The 23,981-nt window shown below is 36.7% G+C and overlaps 1 protein-coding gene across 9 annotated transcripts in view; it reads right to left on the bottom strand.

The window, feature by feature from the left end:
* Positions 1 to 13,789: 13,789 nt before the first annotated feature.
* Positions 13,790 to 23,981, bottom strand: part of IL18R1 (interleukin 18 receptor 1) — a 55,329-nt gene continuing 45,137 nt past the window's right edge. For 7 of the 9 annotated variants that reach the window (XM_032255552.1, XM_032255553.1, XM_032255554.1 and 4 more), the window contains 3 exons: positions 22,205 to 22,366; positions 17,911 to 18,069; positions 13,790 to 16,016 (listed from right to left, as the gene is read on the bottom strand). In XM_032255552.1, coding sequence (XP_032111443.1) covers positions 15,661 to 16,016; positions 17,911 to 18,069; positions 22,205 to 22,366 — 677 coding nt within the window. In that variant the 3' untranslated portion in view covers positions 13,790 to 15,660. Of the gene's footprint in view, positions 16,017 to 17,910; positions 18,070 to 19,796; positions 22,367 to 23,981 lie in introns of those variants that run through there. The other 2 variants (XM_032255555.1, XM_032255556.1) reach the window with 2 other exon arrangements.

Here is a 23,981-nt window from a genome sequence, read left to right as displayed (position 1 = left end):
AACCATACAGAAAGACACACAAAGCACACCAGATTGGCTATGGCTTAAGACTAGTCTCATAAATCTTTTTTACCATTATTCAAAACTTTACAGATGACATAAACAGTGATTTTATCATTCATTCAACCGATTTGCACAGGGAGAGGGAGGCCAGAAGTCCGACTGGTAAAAATTTCTACCCTTTGTCCAGCGTGTCAGGCTTCTGTGTTCCCTACCCTGAGCTCAATTTCAGCAAAGCAGCTTAAGGTTTGGGGTAGATCCTCAGTCTGGGGGATGCACCCAAGGAGTGTTTCCTGTGGTACAGGGACATGATTATCCATCTGTGAAGAGAGGACAAAGGAGGCAAAAGGAAGAAGAAGGCTTTTTTCTTTCTCAAAGGAATCCCAGTGATTCAGGAGGCATTTGAGAGAAATACAGGTTGAAGATGATTGGCTATCCATCTAGAAAGATGGTAACAAGGCATCCCTAGTTTCTTTATCTTCCCAGCCAATACCTGGGGGTACATGAGGGAAAGAAAAAAGCATCCCCTTTTCTTTCTTCCATCCTTATATTCCCAAGTCCCGGTGACCTCAGCAGAATGCCACCCATGGGTGCCAATGTGGCTTTTCACCTATGTTAACAGGGGATCTAGGGGGTGGGAACTATCAACATTTACCTTTGTGCTGCCTTTCCCCTGCTGTCATAACCTTTGAGTTCCCTAGATCTTGTCAATGCCATGGATGCAAGCCTGACCTCCATCCACAAAGCAAGAAGGCCTAATTGGCAGGAATTAGCCATGTTTGGGGGCAGGAAGACACCTCCAGGCATGGGTGGAGAGAGGGCATGACTTTAGTCCCATACTTATGTCTCTCTGGGCCCAATAAATTTTGCATAACTCACATGGCTCACGCTGCTCTGAACTATTTTTCTTTTCTCACTGGGAACTGTCATCTTACAGCTGAAAACAAGATGATTCTTGTCCTTCAAGGCTTAACAGTTGAGTTGAGGGAGAGGAACATCTAAAGGCCACTTTGTATATGGTAATTCCAGACAAAGATATGCACAGCAGACCACAGGAGAGGAGTTCTTAGCCATCCTGAGGACAGAAGGATGGCTTCCCGAGAGAATTTACTGAATTTTCATTTTTTTCAAACCTCAGGTGTAGATGCTTAAGTCAATGAGCTCTAATATTTTCACACTCTTCCCTAGACTTATTTATTTATTTATTTATTTGTTTGTTTGTTTGTTTGTTTGTTTTTATTATACTTTAAGCTCTGGAGTGCATGTGCAGAACGTGCAGATTTGTTACATAGGTACATATGTGCCATGGTGGTTTGCTGCATCCGTCACCCCGTCATCTACATTCGGTATTTCTCCTAATGCTATCCCTCCCCTATCCGCCCACACCCTGCTATCCCTCCCCTAGGCCTCCCCACCCCCCAACAGGCCCTGGTGTGTAATGTTCACCTCCCTGTGTCCATGGTGTTCTTATTGTTCAACACCCACTTACGAGTGAGAACATGTGGTGTTTGGTTTTCTGTTCTTGGGTCAGTTTGCTGAGAATGATGGTTTCCAGGTTTATCCATGCCCTAGACTTTCTTTCAGTTCTCCATACCCCACCACCTGCTGCTTGACTCTTCCCTCAGGACATTGTTTCTCTATCAGCTCACTTAAATGATGGTCGTTTTCTCTCCCCAACCCCAGATACCATTGGTTTCCAGCTATTGTACCTCCCTCCTCCCTAAGAACCCCCAGCTTCAAATATCATTTGGGCTATCTCACCTCGTGTCCCTCCTTGTTGCAGTCATCTGCAAAGCCCTGGGTCACTCGGCTTTATTCCCTGAAGAGTTTGGTTCTGGGCTTGCTCTTACTCTTGCCAGAATTCTTCCCGTTTTGAGTCTTGGTAATTTTAGTGTTGATATAGGTGATCCATTTAACATCCCAGCCTCTCAATTCTTTGACTTCCTCTCCTCCAAAGCTCTTGTACCCCATCCTTACTTCAGCTATTTTATTCCTATGATCATAACCTAAACTTGTCATTATTAATAATTGTTATGCCTCCATATTCTCAATTGAAAGCGTCCTAGTCCCCTTGGCAACTGCCTGCTATCATCCAGCTTACTTCCCAAAGCACTCAAATTCCAACACTCATTTAGTCACAAAAGACCCTTACATTGATCCTATCAAATTTTCAGTGATCTCCTTCAAGCTTGCATTTTCCAACTTAAATTCTATTATTCATTATCAGTCCCTTGCAAAGTACATACATAAGCAATTATTTTATTCATTTAGTTAAATTTCTTTATACTTTTCATTAATATGTTTTTAAATTCTCCACTAGAAATGTACAACGGACAGTTAATGCATTCTCACATTGATGCATTTCCAGTGCATTCAGTATGTTAGGAATCTATCTCTTTCCTAAAGACCATCTACCTGGAACATGCTCTTTTGCTTAAATGTGGCAAATGTACAATTTCCAGCATTAGATTTTCATTTACTATCAGCCTGGAGATGCCTTCCACCACTCTCCTAAGCTGGATTCCTTTGCTCTGAAGCCCAAAGTACTATATGTTCTCTTTATGGAGGACCACTTCTTCCAGGAGATCTCGGATAAAGGGACATGGCGAAAATATTTTGAGGACCTGAGAATGTCTACTTTATTCTCTTATTTGAATAATTGTTTGACTCAGTAGAGAACTTCAGGTAATACAGCATATTTTTTCCAGAATGTTAAGGCATTTCTGTCTCCATTTTGCTGAGTAATTAATTGATGGGACCTTTTAATCTGGAACTTCATACCATTCTATTTTCAGATACTTTCTTATTTCCAAAAACATTATTTTTGTTTTTTTTTCTCATTTTAAAGAGTATTTGTTTATTATCATTTTTATAGATATTCTTTTACTCTAATTTAGACTAATTTGCAAATTCAAATACAAAATACAAATTTTTTCTGTATTTTCATTTATTTAGCTCCTTGTTTTACATTCTGGGTAACACCTCATCATTCTCCAACTCTGATATTGTCTTTTCCACTTTAGTTAATTCATTTTTAATTTCCAACTTATCTTTATTATGCTCTGATGTATTATATTTTCTTGTCTCTCTGAAAACATTGAAGTTTGTTATTTAACTATGTTTTTCCTTTGGCTTATCTTCATTTCCTCCAAGTTCCATTTTGTTATTTGTTAATCTTGGCCTTTCATAGTAAAGAAATTTCTTAAATATGTAAGGATTTTTCACTGTTTGCTTACCTTTAATAATGGAATGCTATGACAAAGGCTTTGCACACCTACAGACCAATCTTACTTAGAAGTATATATACAAAGTCCTAAATAAACTATTAGTAAATAAAATATATATTTTTAAATTCATTAGGATGAAGTGGTATTTATCCCGGAACTGCAAAGTTGGTTTGATATTATAAAAACATTAACATTCTCTATGGATACAAATTATATAATCACCTCCAAATTTGCAGAAAGGGTTTTGAACAAAAGTAAACACTCATTGATGTTTGAAAGAAAGCACTAAACATGCTGTCTAGTTTCCGTGTTTTTGTAAAGTTTTCGAAAGTTATCTTGTATTGATTTCAAGTTTTATACCATTGTGCTCAGAAAAGATATTTGATATGATTTTAATATTCTTAAATTTTCTAAGACTTATTTTGTGGCCTACTATATGATCTGCCCTAGAGAATGTCTCCTGTGTGCAGTTGAGAAGAATCTATATTATGCAGCTGTTGAGTGGAATGTTCTACAAATGTCTGTTACATCTATTTAGCCAGACTAAGAAAAAAAGGAGAGAAAACTAGAATAAATAAAATCAGAGACAAAAAGTCAATGCTGCAACTGATACCACAGAAATACAAAGGATCATAAGAGGCTATGATGAACAATTACATACCAACAAATTGGATAAACTAGAAAAAAACGGATATGTATCTGGACACATATAATCTACCATGAAGAACAGAACACCTAAAGAGATCGATAACAAGTAATGATATTAAATCAATAAAGTCTCCCATCAGAGAAAAGCCCAGGAGCTGATAGCTTCATTACTGAATTCTATGAAATATTTAAAGAAAAATTAATATCAATTCTACTAAAACTATTTTTTTAAAAATTGAAGAGAAAGGAATACATTCAAACTCATTCTACAAGGCAAGCATTATCTTGATACCAAAATCAGACAAGGACACAACAGAAAAAGAAACTACAGGTCAATATTTCTGATGTACATAAATGCAAACACTCTCAACAAAATACTAGCAATCTGAGTTAAACAGCACAATAAAAAGATTTTTCACCATGATCAAGTGGGATTTAATCCAGGAATGTGAGGATGTTTTAACAGATGCAAGCTAATAAACATGATGTATCACATTAACGGAATGAAGGACAAAAATCATATGATCATTTCAATAGATGCCAACAAAGCATTTGACAAAATTTAACATTCTTTCATGGTAAAGCTCTCAACAAATTGGGAACAGGTGTAGATACATAAACGCAGTAAAAGCCATATATAAAAATCCACAACTAATATCATACTGAATGGGAAAAAATTGAAAACTTTTCCTCTAAGATCTGGAACAACATAAGGATGCCCACTTTCATCACTTCTATTCAACATAGTGCTGGAAGTCCTAGCCAGTGTAAACAAGCAAGAGAAATAAGTAAAAGGAATCAAAATTGGAAAGGAAGAAATGAAATTATCCCTGTTTATAGACAGCATGATAATATGTATAGAAAACCCCAAAGAATCCATTAAAAAACAGTGAGAACTAATAAATTCAGTAGCGTTGCAGGATTTGAAATCAACATACAAAAATCAGTAACATTTTTATACCCAATAGCAAACTGTCTGATAAAGGAATCAATCTCATTTACAATAGCTACAAAAGAAATAAAATGCTTAGTAATAAACTTAGCCAAAGAGGTGAAAAATCTCCACACTGAAAACTATAAACATTGATTTAAAAAATTTAAGACCACAGAAAACATTGGAAAGGTACTCCATGTTCATGAATTCAAATTAATACTGTTAGTAGAGAAAATATCTGAATAGCTATGTCTCAAAAGAAGACATACAAATGGTCAACAGGTATATGAAAAAAATGTTCAGTATCACTCATCATTAGGAAAATGCCAGTCAAAACTACAAAAAGATATAAACTCACCTCAATTAAAATGGCAGTTATCAAAAAGATTTTTAAAAAATAGCAAATGCTGGTACAAAAGTGGAGAAAGGGGAACTCTTTTATACTATTGGTAGGAATGTAAATTAGTACAGTAATTATGGAAAGCAGTATTAAGATTCCTCAAACAATTAAAAAATAGAACTGCCATATAATTCAGGAATCCAACTGTTGAGTATATATCTGCTGCTGCCCCCTGCCACAAAATGAAATCACTATGTTAAAGAGGTATCCACACTCTGATGTTTATTGCAACACATATCTTGGGTCCAAGATATGGACTCAACCTAAATGTCTATCAGTGAATGAATACATAAAGAAAATGGAGTATGTATACAAAATAAAATACTATCTAGCCGATTAACAAAAATAAATCCTGTCATTTATCACGTATATAAACCTGGAGGACATTATGTTAAGTGAAATAAGCCAGGGAGAGAAAGACGAATATTGCATTATCTCACTCATAGGTGGATTCTAAAGAAGTTACTCACATAGAAGTAGAAAGTTAGGACAGTGGTTACCAGAGGCTGGGAGGCAGAAGGATAGGGAGAAATTGGTCAATAGGCACAAAGGTACAGTTAAGAGGAGTAAATTTTGGTGTTCCATTGCACATAGGGTGACTATGGTTAACAAGATGGTATTACATATTTCAAAATAGCTAGAACAGAGGATTTTTAATGTCCTGATCACAAAGACAGGATAAATGTATGAAGTGATGGATATGCTAAATACCCTGATTTCAGTTTTACATAATGTATACATATATCAAAACATCGCAGTGTACCTCATAAATATGTACAATTATCATGTGTCAATTTAAAACACATTGACCAATGGAACAGAATAGATGGTCCAGAACTAGGACTGTTTATATATGGAAGTTGAGTAGACATTAAATGTGTATCTTATATCAATAGGTAAAAAATGACCCTTTTAAAGAAGTGATGTTGTAATAAATACACAGACATATGAAACAAGGCAATGGATCCATTCCTCAGACTAAACACCAGAATAAACTCCAAATTGATTGAAGATTTAAAGTGAAAAATGAGTCCCTAACAGTATTGAAAGAATGGATTCATTCCTTTAAAATCTGGGAATGAATAACACCAAAAGCAAAGTAAAAAGAACCCCAAAGCTGGAAAACAATTGCAATTTACATCACAAAGTCTTAATATGTCTAACATGGAAAAACATTTCCACAATGGTAATGAAAGAGACCCAAAATCTCTGTAGAGAAATGGGCCAAAGCTAAGGGAAAAGCACTCCTAAACATTGATGATAAAATACAAACTGTTACAACACCTATGAAGATAAATTGGGCAATATGTAGCAGGATTACATATGTATTACCCTTTAACCCAGCGATCCTACATCCACAAATACATCTCAAAAATATTGTAGGGGAAAAGTGTGAAATATGCATGCATAAGACTCCTTGGTAATGTAAATATTTCCAGTAAAAATATTTGGTACTGATTGAATAAACTGTGGTACAGCCACGCAATGGTATACCATGTATCCATATAAAAACATTATTTCTCAGAAATAGCTCCACATATAATTATGGAGTGATCTCTAGAATATATTATCAAGTGGTAAAATCAAGAGGAGAAATCGTATATAATACCTAATATTTATCAGTGAGAGATGACAAGAAATAAATATGCATGCATATTTACTTATATAAAAATATAGAAGGATAAACCAACATCATTTTGAAAAATGTTTTTGCACTATTATACAACAAAATAAAATTTTAAAAATCAAAATAAAACAAATAAATCTATATATTTAATTGACAAAACTACAGTAAGAGGAATAATTTCAAATTACTTTAGGATACAATGATGACTATATTTTAGTGAAATAGTCTCAAGGAATAAAACAGTACAAAGTGTTTTCAACTGTTTTTAGGAAACAAAATATTAATAGTTGTGTTAGTATAATTATCCTGAAATATATGCATATTGGATGCATGTATGTTGTGGGATAAAGCAAATTAACGATTACATTGATGCCATTGGGAACTGGAATTTCCTGCATGGCAGTGATTCCAATGTAAAATTGATGAGGCTAAGTAAAATTTGTGGTCCTAAATTTAAATTGGAATTTTCAGTATTGATTCATAATTCATTTTATAGATGTATATGTATTTCCTATTTATATCTACTTAGAAAACCCAGAAACATCGATGAACTCAGTTAAGAGTGTGCAAATGTTAGACCCAAATTGTGGTCTCTAAAAACAATTTTTCAGTGAAGGGAACCATGGCTCCTTAGAGAAATGGCTTTGTCTGGGACTAAGAAAAAAAGATGACTGGGCACGTGGCTCAAGGCTGTAATCCCAGCACTTTGGGAGGCTGAGGCGGGTGGATCAGGAGATCAAGACATCAAGACCATTCTGGCCAACATGGTGAAACTCCGCCTCTACTAAAAATACAAAAATTCACTGGGCATGGTGGCATGCACCTGTAATCCCAGCTACTCAGGAGGCTGAGGCAGGAGAATCGCTTGAACTCAGGAGGCAGAGTTTGTCGTGAGACGAGATTACACCACTGCACTCCAGTCTGGCAAGAGAGCAAGACTCCATCAAAAAAAAAAAAAAAAAAAAGAATAAGTTAGATCTGGAACACCTTCTCATACTAGAAAATCACAACAACAAAATTAGGAAATGATAAAAAAAATACTGCTGTGTAATCAAAAGAACTTAGGAAACAACCTGAAGATGGCCAAAGAAAGACAATTTTAGTGTTAGAAAATGATTGTTAATTTTGTTAAATGTTGGCAATTGTGATTTTGTAGATAAACATCTATTTCCTGGAAATGCATGCAGACCTATTTAAGAGTAATGTCATGATGCAAGAAACCTACAACAAAAAAATCCAGTAGGAGAAAAAGACAGGAATAAATTAAATGTGGGAAGATGTTAACAATCATGGAGTCTGGATTGTAGATACATGAATATTTGTTGCGTATTTTCTTCTACTTCTCCACGTTTCAAACATTTCATAATAAACACTTTAAAATGTAAGTTAAAGCGGTCAAGTGCTCTCTTTTTGTCTCTTCGCTCAATATAAGTTTGAATTCCCTCTTGGTCATACTTTTTCTGAGTTTCACAATTTGAATGTAATAATACGATAACACTGAAAATCAAGAGAAACAACTTGAAAGGTCAGTAACTAGTTTGCCACTCACTGCAGAAAACAAATGGAAGTTTAACATCACGCCTTGCTTTTGATTTTTTATAAAATTAACTTGGTTACCAACATTACTCATCAGGCTTAGCTCAAGTGACTTTGGTAATTTCAAAAATGCATACTCTACTAAAGAATGAAAATGTAAGGGTATTGGCTATTTTGTGCCTTGGGTTGTGAGTTTCTAAAGACGAATTTTAAAAGTGATTTGATTCAAGAAAACCATTATAAAAAATGTGTGATCTGCTTATGTGCTTACTTCCAAGAAGACAGTGATCATATAAATGCTTCATTTTATGTATATTTATTAAAAATACAAACCAGTTAGTTATAAATCATATCTTAGTAACACTTTCAATCATCTTTTAATTTCATTCTGTACACAGTGCACCTGATAGTTGAACACGAATAAACAATGTAACAGAATCTTTTAAAAGTTTTAAAGCTAATTCCTTTGCTACATATATTTCTAAAAAGCCATTTTATTAATTCATCTTCACAGACTATTTGAGACAATTATTCTAAAATCACTTTTGCTATAGAGGGCAATGTTTTTAAGGCATGTTTTAGAGTTATTATTTGCCCATATTAAGTCTGGTTGTAAGTGGTATAAAACCCAATATAAGTAGCCTTAGTCTGTTTCTTTCCAAGGTTGCCCTACGACCAAAATGGCTTCTAGTCAGGTCCATGTGCCAGTAACCAGAGCCAAACGTTCTTACAGAGAAAATTCTAAGCCTAAGGCGTTGACTTACTGACCTCTGTGCTCTGCCATTCTCTCATCTCTCATGTTAATAGTGTTCCCTTGGAGAACATCTAAAGCAAAAGGCTTGGATCAGAAGGTGACACCTGCAGTGCAATTTCTGTCGATGTTCGAATGGCAGTGCCCAGCCTTACCTCCTGCTAAGACTGACATTCAAAGCTGCTGTTCCTGGTGGTCTCAGGCACACAGAAGCAATTGGCCTTCTCAATCAACAATTCCATATTAGAGGGCTTTCAAGTCAACTTAGACTGCAGCCTGTCTGGTTCTGGGGCTGCCAGCTGGAGCAAGAGCTTCCTAGTTGCACAGATTTCTTTCTAATTGTGGCAAGATCAACAGTTCTATTTGGCAGCCCAGGTTTTTTGTATGACTTTGGAAGACACCCTGCAAGAGGAGCCTAGAGTCCGTTTCTTCATCTCTCTAAATGATTCTGTAATGATTTCTGTTTAAACTGGCTAGAGAGAATTATGTTCATTGTATCTAAACCATGACCTCCTCAGAAGTATTTGTTTTGTTAAAAAAAATGTTATGAGAGGCCTCAATATGCAACATAGATAAAAGCAGTGTGGCTCTGTTTGTGGTATGTGGAGGGGGTGGGAGCAGTGAAGTGAAGGGGAAGATCTGGGAGCCCAACTCCCATGTTCCCTAATTTTTCATTCCACCATCCAGGATGGTCCCTGAGGCACCTCTGAGGAACTGAACTCCAAGACTCCCAAGCCACTATTTGAAAGTCAATTAACACATTCACTATTAATTATTAAACACACACATCAAATTGTAGCAATCATGTAAACAAGGTATGGTGTTCTCTAGGTGTGTCTGTGCACCCACGAGTTATATGCCAGAAGGAGATAAAACTTTTCAAAAGCCTCACACAGAAATATAGGTGTTGGTCTGAAGCTTCCAGCCTAGACTGAGATGACTATCAGCATGGCGTGCAGGTCGGGCTGGATGGGCCCTGTGTCTTGCCCATCCCACACATGCATGCAATTCCTGTTAGATCTGTGGCTTGAATGCTCTTTGGAGATCCTTGCATTGTTTAAGGTCCCACTGCTCCAAGCAGCTTCTGCTCAGACCGATGGCTTCTGCTAACCCCTGGTCCCCTCTCTCACAGCTGGACTTCAGACCAAGGTGACAGGTTAATTCCTCTGTGTATTTACAGCTATGATTTGACTTGGTTTGGGGCATTGATTTTGCTAATGTCCTTGCTTTGGACAACTGCCTCCTTTCTATGCCTCGCTGAGAGCCCCAGCAAGCCCAACTGGCCCCTCATTCGCATCAGCACAGGTGGGGCTCCTAGCAGATGCCGCGGGTTCTAACTCCCTGTATCTCAGCAGAGGCTGCAGTGGGTGGGCATGCTCCGTCAAGTGTGCACTTTCACCCTGCACTGAACTTGAATGCCTATTTTTTCTTAATGTCTTATAAGGAATCCTGAACATCCCTCTCCATCTCTTTTTCTCCTTGGAGCCATCCTAGGCAGCCTGCTTCCTCTCTGCAGACCCCTGCCCTAGGCCCTCTTAGTCTAAATTGTGAGCCCCAGAAAAGTTTCTGTAACCTACAAGATGCTCATCTCCAAGAGGAGGCCATACGCCACTCTGTGCCAACCTGGCCAGACAGCTTATGTACGACTGTGGTCAAGTCCCTGGACTTACCATGTCTCAAGTTCCTGGGTTTGGAATATGCGGGGCCTAAGGTTTCTCTCTGCTTTGAGAGGATATAGCTCTAATGAGTACATGCTTCTAGGACATGACAGCCATGTAGGAGGCATTTCTTCACATGCCCTAGAGAGGTGATTGTTCTGATTCTCTAAAATAGACTTCACAGTTTAAGGGCATCTGAACCATGGAAAAGAAAGATGTTTTGTACCTGAAAAGTTACTTGTTGGTCCCAGTTGGGGATGTTTACACCAGAATTTTGAAATATGCCCATTAATTAACTGATATGTGTGGACTTACCATGTATAAGTCCCTATGTTTAGTATTGAGTGGCTTCTGAGAAACAGAAGGGAATTATTTTGCTCCTGGATGAAAAGTGTGAAACAGAAGGTAGGTGCAAGGCAATTTGACATTTAAAAAGAGAGAGGTGGAGAGAGATACAAGATGGCTGATTACTAGCAGCCCAGGATTGTAGCTCCCAGTGAAAGCGCAGAGAACGAGAGGACCCCATACTTTCAGACGAATTTTTGTTGCTCACGGACCAGGAGATTCCCTGCAGAGGAGCCCCACGGGTCGCCAGTGCGACTCTTGTGGCGGTTTTGCTGGCACCCTGGTGCAGTGGTTCTTGGTGCAGAGTAAACGGGACTGGGTCCCCTTTTGGTCGACGTTTGAAGCTCCGGGAAGGCAGAGTCGCCTATTCAGCTGATTGAAAAGGGGACTCAAGAAGGAAGCCAGACCGGAGATTCCCCGGCAGAAAAGCACCACGAATCTTAACGCGGCTGTTTTGGCCAGTGCAATGGGTTGCTCAGATTCCGGTGCTGGGAATCAACAAGTTGGACATCCACTCAGAGACCTAATTTGAAAGTCGGTGATTACACAGATGACAGGTGGATAAATTTACAATGATGGGAAGAAACCAGCATAAAAAGGTTGAGAAAACCCAAAATCAGAATGCCTCTCCCTCCACAGGGGATCACAGTTCCTCATCAACAAGGGAACAAGGCCTGATGGAGAACGAGTGCGTTCCATTAACAGATTTAGGCTTCAGAAGGTGGATAATAAGAAACTTCTGTGAGTTAAAAGAACATGTTCTAGCCCAATGTAAAGAAACTAAGAACCTTGAAAAAAGGTTTGATGAAATCCTAATGAGAATAGACAATCTAGTGAGGAATATAAGTGAATTAATGGAACTGAAGAATACAATACGAGAACGCCTTGAAGTATGCACAGGTTTTAATAGTCGAATTGATCAAACAGAAGAAAGGATATCAGAGGTCGAAGACTAACTTAATGAAATGAAATGAGAAGACAAGATTAGAAAAGAAAGAGTACAAAGGAATGAGCAAAGTCTCCAAGAAATATGGGACTATGTGAAAAGATCTAATTTACGTTTGATAGGCGTACCTGAATGTCGTGAACAGAATGAATCCAAGCTGGAAAATATTCTTCAGGATATTATTCAGGAAAACTTTCCTAACCTAGTAAGGCAGGAAAATACTCAACTTCAGGTAATACAGAGAACACCACAAAGATATTCCTCAAGTAGAGCAACCCCAAGACGCATAATCGTTAGATTCACCAGGGTTGAAATAAAGGAGAAAATTCTAAGGGCAGCTAGAGAGAGGTCAGGTTACCCATAAAGGGAAGCCTATCAGACTCAAAGCAGATCTCTCAGCTGAAACCCTACAAACTAGAAGAGAGTGGGGGTCAATATTCAATATCCTCAAAGAAAAAAATTTTCAACCCAGAATCTCATATCCAGCCAAATTAAGCTTCATAAATGAAGGAAAAATAAAATTTTTCACGAACAAGCAAGCACTCAGAGATTTCATCAACACCGGGCCTGCTTTACAAGAGCTTCTGAAAGAAGCACTATACACAGAAAGGGGCAACCAGTATCAGTCATCCCAAAAACTTACCAAAAGGTAGAGTATCTCCATGATGAAGAATCTATATCAACTAATGGGCAAAATAGCCAGCTAGCATTAAACAACAATATTAAACTCACAAATATCAATATTAATCCTAAATTTAAATGGATTAAATGCCCCAATCAAAGACACAGACAGGCAAATTGAATAAAAAGTCAAAACCCATCAGTTCGCTGTATCCAGATCCATTTCATAAGCAAGGACACACAAAGACTCAAAACAAAGGGTTGGTGGAAGACTTGCCAATCAAAGGAAGAGAAAAAAAAAAAAAAAAAAGAAAAGAAAAATAACAGGAGTTGTAACTTTTGTCTCTGACAAAATAGACTTTAATAGTAACAAAGACTAAAAGAAACTAAGGACACTACATAATGGTAAAAGGACCAATGCAACAACAGGAGTCAATGATCATAAATATATATGCACGCAATATAGAAACACCCAGATACATAAGACAAGTTCTTAACGACTTATAAAGAGACTTGGACTCCCACACAATAATAGCAGGAGACTTTGACACCACATTGTTAATATTCGATGGATCAGTGAGATAGAAAATTAACAGGGACATCTATGATTTGAACTCAGACCTGGAACAAGTAAACTCAGTGAATATTTATAGACTTCACCCCAGGTCCACAGAACATACATTTTTCTCAGTATCATATTACACCTATTTTGAAAGTGACCACATAATTGGAAGTAAATCACTCTTCAGCACTTGCATAGCATTTCACAGACTTAAATGAAATATTGGTTGGCTGTTTGTTTGTTATCTTCTTCCCTTATTCCTTCCTGTCTCCGCTGTTAAGCACAATTATCGGCATAAAAGAGGTTTTTAATACCTATTTTTAGATTGCATTCCAGCCTGGGCAATAGAGCAAGAATCCTATTTTCTCTCCCCTTTTCTCTTTCTCTTTCTTTCCAAAAAAAAAAAAAAGAGAGAGCGAGAGAGAGGTGCCCATATTCTATTAAAACAGGTAGAAGTCCATGTTGTGAATGAGGAATTGGAATCTTGAAGTAAGTGAAAAAGACGTCAAGACATTTAAAAAATAAAGGCATTAGAACAATAGTTAATTAATGTATTTCAAAGTATTTTATGCATTTTAAAGCACACATCTAATGTATACATTTAACGCATTTAATTTGAAATGAATTTAATATAAAATGTTTCAATTATTTTAAAGCAAGTATAATAAAAGAGAAAAGCAAAATTATTCTATGTATTAGACACTATGCTATAGCAATAAAATTTATTTTAATCATATATTTTTGCTAATATGTTTTCACACATAAAATATGAGCTATTAAATTATTTTCTCCTTTTTAGCCATCCAGTTGGTGCACAAAATTGTAAGCACTACAAACATTAAATCACATTCTTACACATGCAATTTCACTCTTCTTTGGTTTTCAGTAATATCTACCACATCTATTTGAAACAGTCTCTGCTTTAAACTTTTGTAGAACATTCACGTTGCTCCCGTGTGTTCTAACCAGGCTTCCAAACTGATGGTTTCACAGTCACTCAGTGGTTTTTTTGGATAGCTAGTATTTTTGAGATCATCAAGAAGGCTCCCAGTGCTGGGCTCCCTTTAGGGAGAAAGACATGTGTCTTTCAACGTTGAAAGAGGCGGATGTTCAATGGAGGAATATCTTTTGCCCTCTGGATACACTTCTCCAATATGCTTTTCTACGTGTGCAAACATCCTCAAATCAAAGCTGCTGTCCTCCCTAGATCTGCTTCCCATCTCTGCTCTGTAGCTTCCAATAGTCCACTGCTAAATAACTGATCTAAGTAATCATTAATAATGTTGATAAAAATAGTCATGGCAACACTGACAGACTGCTGAGTCTGTGCCAGGAACCATTGTAAGTACTTATATTTATTCATTTAGTACCCTTGGGAGATAGGTCCAATTATCATAAATTCAAATTTTACAGATGAGGAAACTGAGGCACAGAGAGATTGGATAAGGTTCCAGAGGTCGCAAAAGTAAACAGCAAACTCAGGATTGGAGCTCCTGATGGACTCCACAGTCCGTCTCTTAACAGCCACACCATGCTGCCTTCATGCTAGGGGCATTTTAAATATGTAACTTTTAAAAACCAAGCAAGTAACTATCAGGGTTTTTTTGTTTGTTTGTTTGTTTGTTTGTTTTGCTATTCAATGGCTAATACAATCTGGCAAACATTTTGATATAAACATTCACACAAAATCAACAAACGTTTCAAACCATCAAAAGTGAAAGACCCAGATAATTCTCTAAATTAGAATTTGTGTCTCTTGTGAAAGATAAAAAGGTATTCGGGGGTCCTTTTAAGAAGTTCCCAAAAATAGATCCTCATAAGCAGGCTCTGCATTGCAGGGCCTTACTGGGCTCTCAAGAACCACTGGCTGCAACTGTGGCTGGGATACATTAAATGCATCCTGAGGCTGAGGCCCTGCCAGCCCCTCCTCCCACATCCCATGCACAACCAGATCCACGGTGTTAGGGAGTGAAAGCAGCATTTCAGTTACTCTGTCACCCACTGGTCCCTAGAAAGTGCCTCTTCGTGTGCTTAAAATCCCCTCATTTAATCACTGGGATTAAAACTCTTGGAGATGCGCCCTTTTTGTAAGGCATAGGTTATTTTGCATCATGCCCAGCTTCACACTTGCTGAATATGGGATTAAGTATGAGCAGCTGCACCCAGTTATGGAAGAGGGAGAAAAAGAAAAGCTCCATTTCTTTTGAATTCCAGGTCTTCTGGGAGCACATGGCCACAGCCCACAGCTCAACCTTTAGTCTTATTCCCGACAAGTTTCCTCTTCAAATTGTGAGCAGGATTTTTACAGTTAAATATTTAGAGTCACAGCCTTTGTAACAAACAGGTTCATATGCTGAGTCCCCAGAATATCTCAAGTTCTTTTTGGCATTCAGCGTTTCTGAAGATTAAGACTCTGAAAGAACAGGCAAGACTTCCAATTCCTCTCTACCTGGCTTGACTGTTTTTGCAGGCATTAAGTAAAGAAGATTCTTCCAGAACCTTGAGTTATAAGAAAGAGAATGTTTAGCCTTCCACTTCAGAACTCTGTGAGATTTCAAAAGCTTTAGTGATTGGGGCAAGAATGTGAAGTCAGTAATAGGTGCAAATTCAATTAAGATTATTTTAATTTTTCTTTCCACCAATGCTTCATGGAGTCCACTTTCAAGTTCATACCTGACCTCATTAGACATATAACTTTTACTTAGGACAATGATTAGTCTTCGGCTTTTCTCTATCAGTGAGTGGATTTCATCAACAACAGCTGAAAGTGCAAAATGTGCCATATTAATTTAAGATAACTGAAAGGGGCAGCATAAGATAAAAATCATTTTGCACAGTACTATTTTATATTATTTAACTGTTAATCTCATTAAATTTTTCTTTAAGACCAGCCATTTGTCCTCAATTTTATATGCTTCTTTAAAAAAATCTTTAGGTAACAATAATAATGAACACCTACTTAGCACTTATTATGTACCATACCTTGTTTTAAATGTTTTTTGTATATTATCTCATTTAATCATCATAATATCCTGCAGAGAAGATATTGTTATCACTGCCATTTAACAGACATGGTAGCCAGACCACAGAGTGGTTAAGTAACCTGCCCAGAGTCACACAGTAGTAAATGACAGAACAAGAATCTGAACCCAAGTGGAATACATTTTCCTAACTGTTATACTATCCTGTTTGTCCTCAAGCATAAAATAGCAGGCTAAAATCAGCATTTAAAAATTAAAAGACAAAAAGGCACAACAAAACAAAATCATCCATTATTTTAGACTGGGGCTTGGCAAACTTTTCTACAAAGGGCCAGATAGTAAATATGTTAGGTTTTGCAGGTCACACTGTCTTTGCCACAACTACTCGATTCTGCTGTCGTAACTCAAATACAGAGACAGGCAATGCGTAAACCCATGTGTGTGGCTGTGTTTCAATTGGCTGCAAGTGTGATGGAGCCATGGCTGGTAAACTGCCAACCCCTGTTCTAGGCCTCTTACTGTTCTCAAATAGAGGTTTAACCAAACCTAATTACAACTGAATATTCAAACATAATTTTTATTTATGAATTAAGAATAAATCTATTTTCAAGAAAGACCCCTAGAAAATAACAGCAATATGGTAAAATTGATGTATGGCCCAGAATAAATGCTTTCTAAGTAACAATATGCCTTCTTAAATGCACAAAAAAAACACTACCCAAAAATACCACAATGTATGCATCTGATAATCTCGCATATTATTTTTTGACAAGTTGTTTATTACTAAACAGTAGTGTAAGTTAGCAACATTTTCCCTTCTAATTTGGAATATTGGGGAGAAATGTAACTATTTCTTTCTCACTGCTATATCTTTGATGCCCAGTTCGGAACTCGGCACAGGGATGGTTTCCGATTAATATTAGATTAATAAATGAATGATGGTGACAATAAAACATTTGTTTTTTCAAGCAACAACATCCAGAATAATCTGACACCAGATTTTAAATGTTTGTTCTGGAAGGCTTCAAAGAAAATCTAAAAATGTTACTCATTTTTAGAAATTTTAACCGTAATTTGCTTTAATATGTGCACTATGGCCATTTGTATTCCTATATTCATAAAAAACATTGAATTTCATAGCTATGACCTGATGGTGATCACCACTTCCTTCTTATTTTTCCATTTTTAATTTTCCTATTTTCTACTTAAATTTCATAACCAATAACACAATAAAAATCATGCATTTTCTAGTAATAGTTAACCTGTGTTTATTTGTAGTAAGAATTACTAGTAAGAATTAACTAGTCCACACATCACGTGTTAAATTAGGAACTGCTGTTGCAGTATAGACATTCTTACTGTGGGTCGTTTCTGGATAAATGCTTCATGATAACACCAGCTCTGGGCCTGGTTCTGAAAAGGAGATGCCCTCTTCCTTTCCCCAAATTTTCAGAGAACCATGAAACACAAAGAACAGAGCCCAAGAGAAAAGACTGCTGGAAGCAGAGTAGTTTGTTTTCTGACTATCGATTGTTGACTTACCTGGTTATTTCTGGCTTAAGGACTTTATTCATTTGTTTTTAAGAAAAATGGGATAGCTATCTGAGGGCTAGCTTATTCACTTTTTAAAAAGGAACTATCTTGAATATTTTTCTGTCTGGCATTCCCTCTTACCTCCTCCAGGCACTACGTCCCTTTCAAATATGCATAACTTATACCCAAAATGTTTCTCCAACACTCTGGGCAAAATCTCCACAGCAAAGGTGTGCTCCTCTCCATTTTCAGGTCGGCATTCTTTTAGGTAAGACACAAAAGCATCATACGTTTTTCCATCTAGGAGGTAAGATTGACACTTTTAATTCATTTGTAAATATAATTTTGTTTAAATAAAAATATAAGTGAATGCCATAGATAATGCGTATAGAATCATCAACAAAGAAAAATTAAATATAAAGTTGTTTATATTTAAATCTCCCGTGCTAACCAAGCAAGCAATTAGCCAATGTGTTTTTAAGCAACTACTTTAAGATCCCACTGCTTGACACCATAGAGGAATAGAGAAACACATGGGCCATAGATCCAGGCAATAAAGGAACTTAAATCTTCCCGTTCCTTAGAAATCCAAGAGCCCAAATGTGTCCTCGTTCCAGGAGTGAAAAGCAAATCTCACCCTGGTTTACTTGTGTCACTTAATTCTACCACCATCCCAATCTCTTAACTCAAAAAGACCCCCAAGAAGGTGAAGAGGGAAGCAGAGCAGTTTACACTGTAATGTGGGAAAAAACTAGAGGTGAATGAAACAATATGCTATAGGAACACATGCTGTGATATTTTTAAATATTATAGAATATAGATGTCAAAAGGAAAACTTCTGATGCATTGATGATTTTCACTGATGATAACATCTCCTCTCATTTAATTTCTGATCATGGAACAGTACTCAGATGACTAACAGAACAAATTCAGTAGGAAATGTCTTTCCTAAATAACAAAGACCATGCTCCTAACTGGGTAATTAAAACATGATACCACTCTCTCTTTTAGCTTCATCCAATCTATTTGAAAAAGCAAAGCAGACCCATGCAACAACTTGAGAAAAGTTACGGGCAACACATTAGCAGAAGAACAATGGCATAACAAACAAACAAACAAACAAAACTAACAAAACTCACAGACAAAATAACCTGGCCAGAGAATAAAGAGTGATCCCAATGGACATGCTTTCTGAAAGGAGGAAATTTTGAGCCAGTCCTAAAAAATGCTGATTGGGATCTGTAGAGAAAGAAGGAAAGCAGTGGGCAATGGTCTGTCTTTATCCTATGACGATTGTTTTGACCGGAGAGGGGTAAGATTTATGCATGGTATATTATCGGGATTAATGAATTTGCTACTGAGTTACAGCCTACATATGATCGCATCCCCTGTTAAAATCTAATAGGATAAATCCACTCCATATCTACATCTCTTATGGTGCCACATCATTTATGCTCAACAGCCCAGCCCGACATCCTCCACAGCACTTAGGCTCACCAAATGACCCTTTCTGCTTCTGGTAAAAGCTTCCTCAGTTCGACCTACAGCATTCTGTTCAACAGTTTGGGTTAGGACCTATTGTTGATTTAAAGCAATTGCTTTGCAGAACTGCATGTTTTGAAAGATGAAAAATTTTGGTAAAAATTTTAGGCTTACATAAACATCAAAGGTACAAAATGTTGGTAAAAATAAAACCAGTTATCAATCAGTAAGCAGGTCCTCTCCATACTTTTCTTAAAGTGCTATGAAATATAACTACTTACTAGTTAAGTAAGAGCTAGTGCTTTCACTAGGATTGTCACTGTGTCAGTGACAAAACAGACACTAACACGGAGGACAATTAAATGAGCACGCGTTTTTAAAAGGCATATTTTTCTTGTGATGTAACAAATTGCAAAAAAACTGGGAAGACAATGTCATCAAATGTGGGTTTATAGTACCTGTAATATAGCTTTTCTCTTACCTATGAAAAATTAGCTAATCAGCTATTAATTGCTTTCAAATTTCTTATTTTAAGCAATTCTTTTAATATAAATCTGCTAATTTATATTATGATTTATTTTAAATCCAGGTACTAAAAAGTTTAGTGGATTTGAGAATAGACTAAATTTAGTGGATTTGAGAATAAAGTGTTCAAAAGAAAAGGAATTTGAAAGCTAATGGTAATTTTTTTATTCTTTATATTCAAACACAAAGGGAAATTATAAAGGAAATTATAATTCAAATGGATATTTAGGACTTCTAGGAGTAAATTAAAGTTTCTCAAACTATGCATGGTAAATGGCCACGTTTTAATTTAAATCTGCCTTTTTTGTTGTTGATTGATTAGTTTCATTTCCAGTCCCTCACAAACCAATACTGAACACTTTCTTAGATACTGAAGCAGTATCTAATTGTTACAAAAGTTTTTAGTTTCAGACTTATGTCTTCATTTCTGTCCTTTTCATGGACTGCATTTGTTCATGGACCATAATTTAATGAAAGTGATTTAGAGCACGTCTCTAAATGTCTCTGTGCACTACCATATTGACAGTTAAGAAGCGTGAATTGAAAAAATTACCTGGAAATTATGTCAAACACAACTGGAGAGGAGAAAAAGAAATCTTAGCTCCAGAAGGTCAGAAAGAGAGGACCTAGTCAATGTCTATTTGAAGACAAACACTGGTCTATGCAAACACAGACCTTTCAGAATAGATTAAATACAGATTTCCCAGTTTGTTGCGGCCTCCTTTCACCCCATAGCAAAATCACGCACGTACGTGCAGGCTCAAAGCTAAATTCACTGACCATGCTAATTTTATGTTGTTCAATTTAAAGTCCCAAATGTGAAAACTAAACCTATAAAAATGTCAGAAGAACTAATGTAATTTCTGTATAACTTGAGGTTAGAAAGGCTGTTTTACTTATGAGCCCAAATCCAGAAAGCATAAAAGATATATCTGAGTATGTTTTTCAAAAAATCTTTTATATGGCACACCACTATAAGCAAAGTCAAAAGACAATTTACAGCCTGGGAATATTTGCATTTCATATTATAGTTAATAGGCTAAACTCCCTAAAATATAAATAACCCCTAGAAATAAATATACAAATTAAAGCCTTCACCTCCTGGAACAATAGGGAAAGGATATGAATGGATGTGTTGAGAAAGGAAACACAACTGAGCCTTATGCAAATTAAAAGTTGCTCATACTCTGGCATAGTAAAGGAAATGCAAATTAAAATGTCACTTAGATACAACTTTTCACCTATCAGATTGGCACAACTCCAAATGGTTGTGGGTAAGGTTATGAGAAAAAAAAATGCCGTCACCCTTTGAAGGCGGTAGGCAGGATGAACTGACAGTATCTATCAAAATAACAGCCATGTCTCCCCCTTGTATTCCATTTTGGGGAATTTTTCCTTGAGACATGCTGCATACATATGAAACAATAAAGCTGTCCATGACAGCATTTTTGTAATAACAAAAGATTGGAAGCAAGCCAAATGTCTATCAAAAGGAGGCTAAATAAACAGTGGTACTTCTACACAAATAAAATACTGCACAGCCCTAAAAATGAGGGACTTCTTTAAAGTAACATACAAGTGTGTCTAAGGTATAAGAGAGCAACTTTAAAAAGAGTATGCATATTAAGGCAAGATTTGTGTTCTTTAAAAGAAGGAGTGGAATAAGAATCCATATTTACATTAACAATGAAGGGGGAAGGTGGGAATCACAGATGTGGGACCAGGCCGGAAAGGAGACTTCCTGCTATATAATTTCATAGACATTTTTGAAGTTTTTTTTTTCCTGCAAGCACACACATGCAAAAACAAAATCAAGTGCAATGAATTAGACTGACTTCCTTTCGATTAGTAATTATCTGGAAACCTGAGGACTTCTAGTCACCTTTAAATATAAAGAAACTGAGGCATAGAGCTAGTGGGTCAACATAGCAGCAGATAAAAACTGGCAGATCTAGAAGACCAGAACCCAAATCATTTGGCTTCCAGCTGGGGGTTCTGACACATCCATTATGTAAGCCTCCTTTGCCAGGTTGAAATAATGAGCGATAGGGCAATTCAATCCAACTTAAAGCAACTTTATTGTCTATTATAAAGGTACCGAGGTGATCCGTGCACAGGGACATTCAGATACACAGTTTCTGGGCTCAAGCATCTCCTAGGGCATTTAGGAGGCTATGACATACATTATACAAGACAATCAGGACAATTTGGGGCAACACATAAGTAAGCACAAAAAAAGATGACACAAACAACATTTATTATGGAGGGCACAGGCAGAGCAATATTTCCCAGAGAAAACCTCTCCCACAGATTAGTTCTATAACATCATAGCAATGTGATTTATAGATTTATGTCTAAGATTTATGTCTATTTATTTGATTTCTTACTGAGAGTGTAAGATAAGAAATCCCAGAATTACGTGTGTTACCTGTTAATGTTTCATCTCTTCTCATTAAATGTCTATAAAATAGAACCAAGTCAACTCTATAAATGACGCACACAGTCACTAGGCACACTACTGCCACCAAGGCCAAAACAGCTATGATCATTCCTCTTGTAAAGATGTGGCCTGGGATATCAGCCATGGCTTCTAAAAAAAAAGAGAAAAAGGGAAAGAAAATAATCAAGAAATCTTACCAGTGTCACCCATCATCACATGCTTGTACATTTTTACTGTTAACTTTAATGCAGTAGTTGCCTAGCCAAGTGCTGACACATTCTGCTGAGTGACTCCACATTCCTGCCTTTAGTCTAGAGTAGTGGTAATTCTACTCAAGTTTTTAAAGAAAAAAATGTGCACAAGAATATTTAGAGACCTGAAGTGAAAACATTATACAATAATGTATTCTATCCGTACCAGTGTAAATCAGATTTCTCAGGCGAAGAGATACTAAGCTGAAATACATAGGGATTCACAAAAATCTTAGCAAGTGAGTTGAGAACATATATAGAAGTGAATAGTTTTGAGAGAAGAGAGAGAGAGAGTACTGGATTGACATTTGTCTGGGTTTACAGCCGGGCTCCATCAATTATTTTGTATTGTAGGAAAAATTGTGGATGCCCCTAAACCTTAGTACCTTCATCTATAAAATGAAGATTCTAACAGTTCCTGCTTCACTTCTAAGGCTGCTCCTTTGGGGAAGATTAAATGAAATATTACACAAAATGTAGTTAATATAGCACACAGCTCTTGGAATTTTAGCAAGTTCTTTGTATAAAAGTGCCACTTGGAAAAAAAGTTACATTTTTTAGACTGATTCCATTTATACTCATTATGGACAATACAAGATAACACAGATGAATAAAAACAATCAAGAAATTTTTAACAACCATCCACAATATGGTGAAGGCTGTGTCAACATGACAGAATATTTCCTTCTGGGTTTTCTTTTTGTCTCTTAAAGTTTTTACTTAATTGAGATCATATGGTAATCTCTCATTATTTCTGAATATTATGAGCATTTCCATAGGTCATTAAAATTATAATTCATAATATCCTAAAATGTAGATTGATTGGAATTTGTAGTAAGTATACATAAAGTTGCAGTACATTTTATATGTATAATATAAATGTATACATGTATATTTATATTAATGTATATGCATGCATGTATACGCATATACATTTGCATGTGTATATATATACATATATGCATGTGTATATGTATATACATATACAAAAATGCATATACCTTTATCCATATTTCTAATTCTTTTCTTAAAATAGATTGTAATGGTGGGGGCATCTCTAGGTCAATAAGTATAAACGTCCTTAAAACTTTTGCCATCTTGGTACAATGTTCAGAAGTTATCTTTCTGTATCTTTCCACTTTGGATTCAGGTAAGCCGTTAATGTTGCTTAGTAAGTGAACTCTGGACAGAGCCAGGGTCTGGAGCTCCTGTATCTTTGAAAGGACGGCAGAGTTATAACTGTGTCACACTTTTACGCAGACAAACACACACACATTGGCAAGCAATTCCTCCCGGGGTAATGGTGGATTGTGAGCTCCAATTCCTAAGTCTACATTTGTGAGAGCAGCAGCAGGAGAACTGACAGGTTAGAAGTGTCTAGGGCAGGAATAGGACACTCCTGCCCTGCTCTAAGAGGGGAGAGGTGGCTGGTGGTAAGCAGGCCCCAGGAAAGCCTGCCCAGGCAATGGTCCAACAAAAACAATATTTGAGCCCCCCCTCCCTCAAGAGTGAGT

The sequence above is a fragment of the Sapajus apella genome, unplaced genomic scaffold (genome assembly GCF_009761245.1).
Source record: "Sapajus apella isolate SASKATOON/1434 unplaced genomic scaffold, GSC_monkey_1.0 scaffold89, whole genome shotgun sequence".
Classification (NCBI taxonomy): Eukaryota; Metazoa; Chordata; class Mammalia; order Primates; family Cebidae; genus Sapajus; species Sapajus apella.
This window is presented reverse-complemented; position numbering and strand designations above follow the sequence as displayed.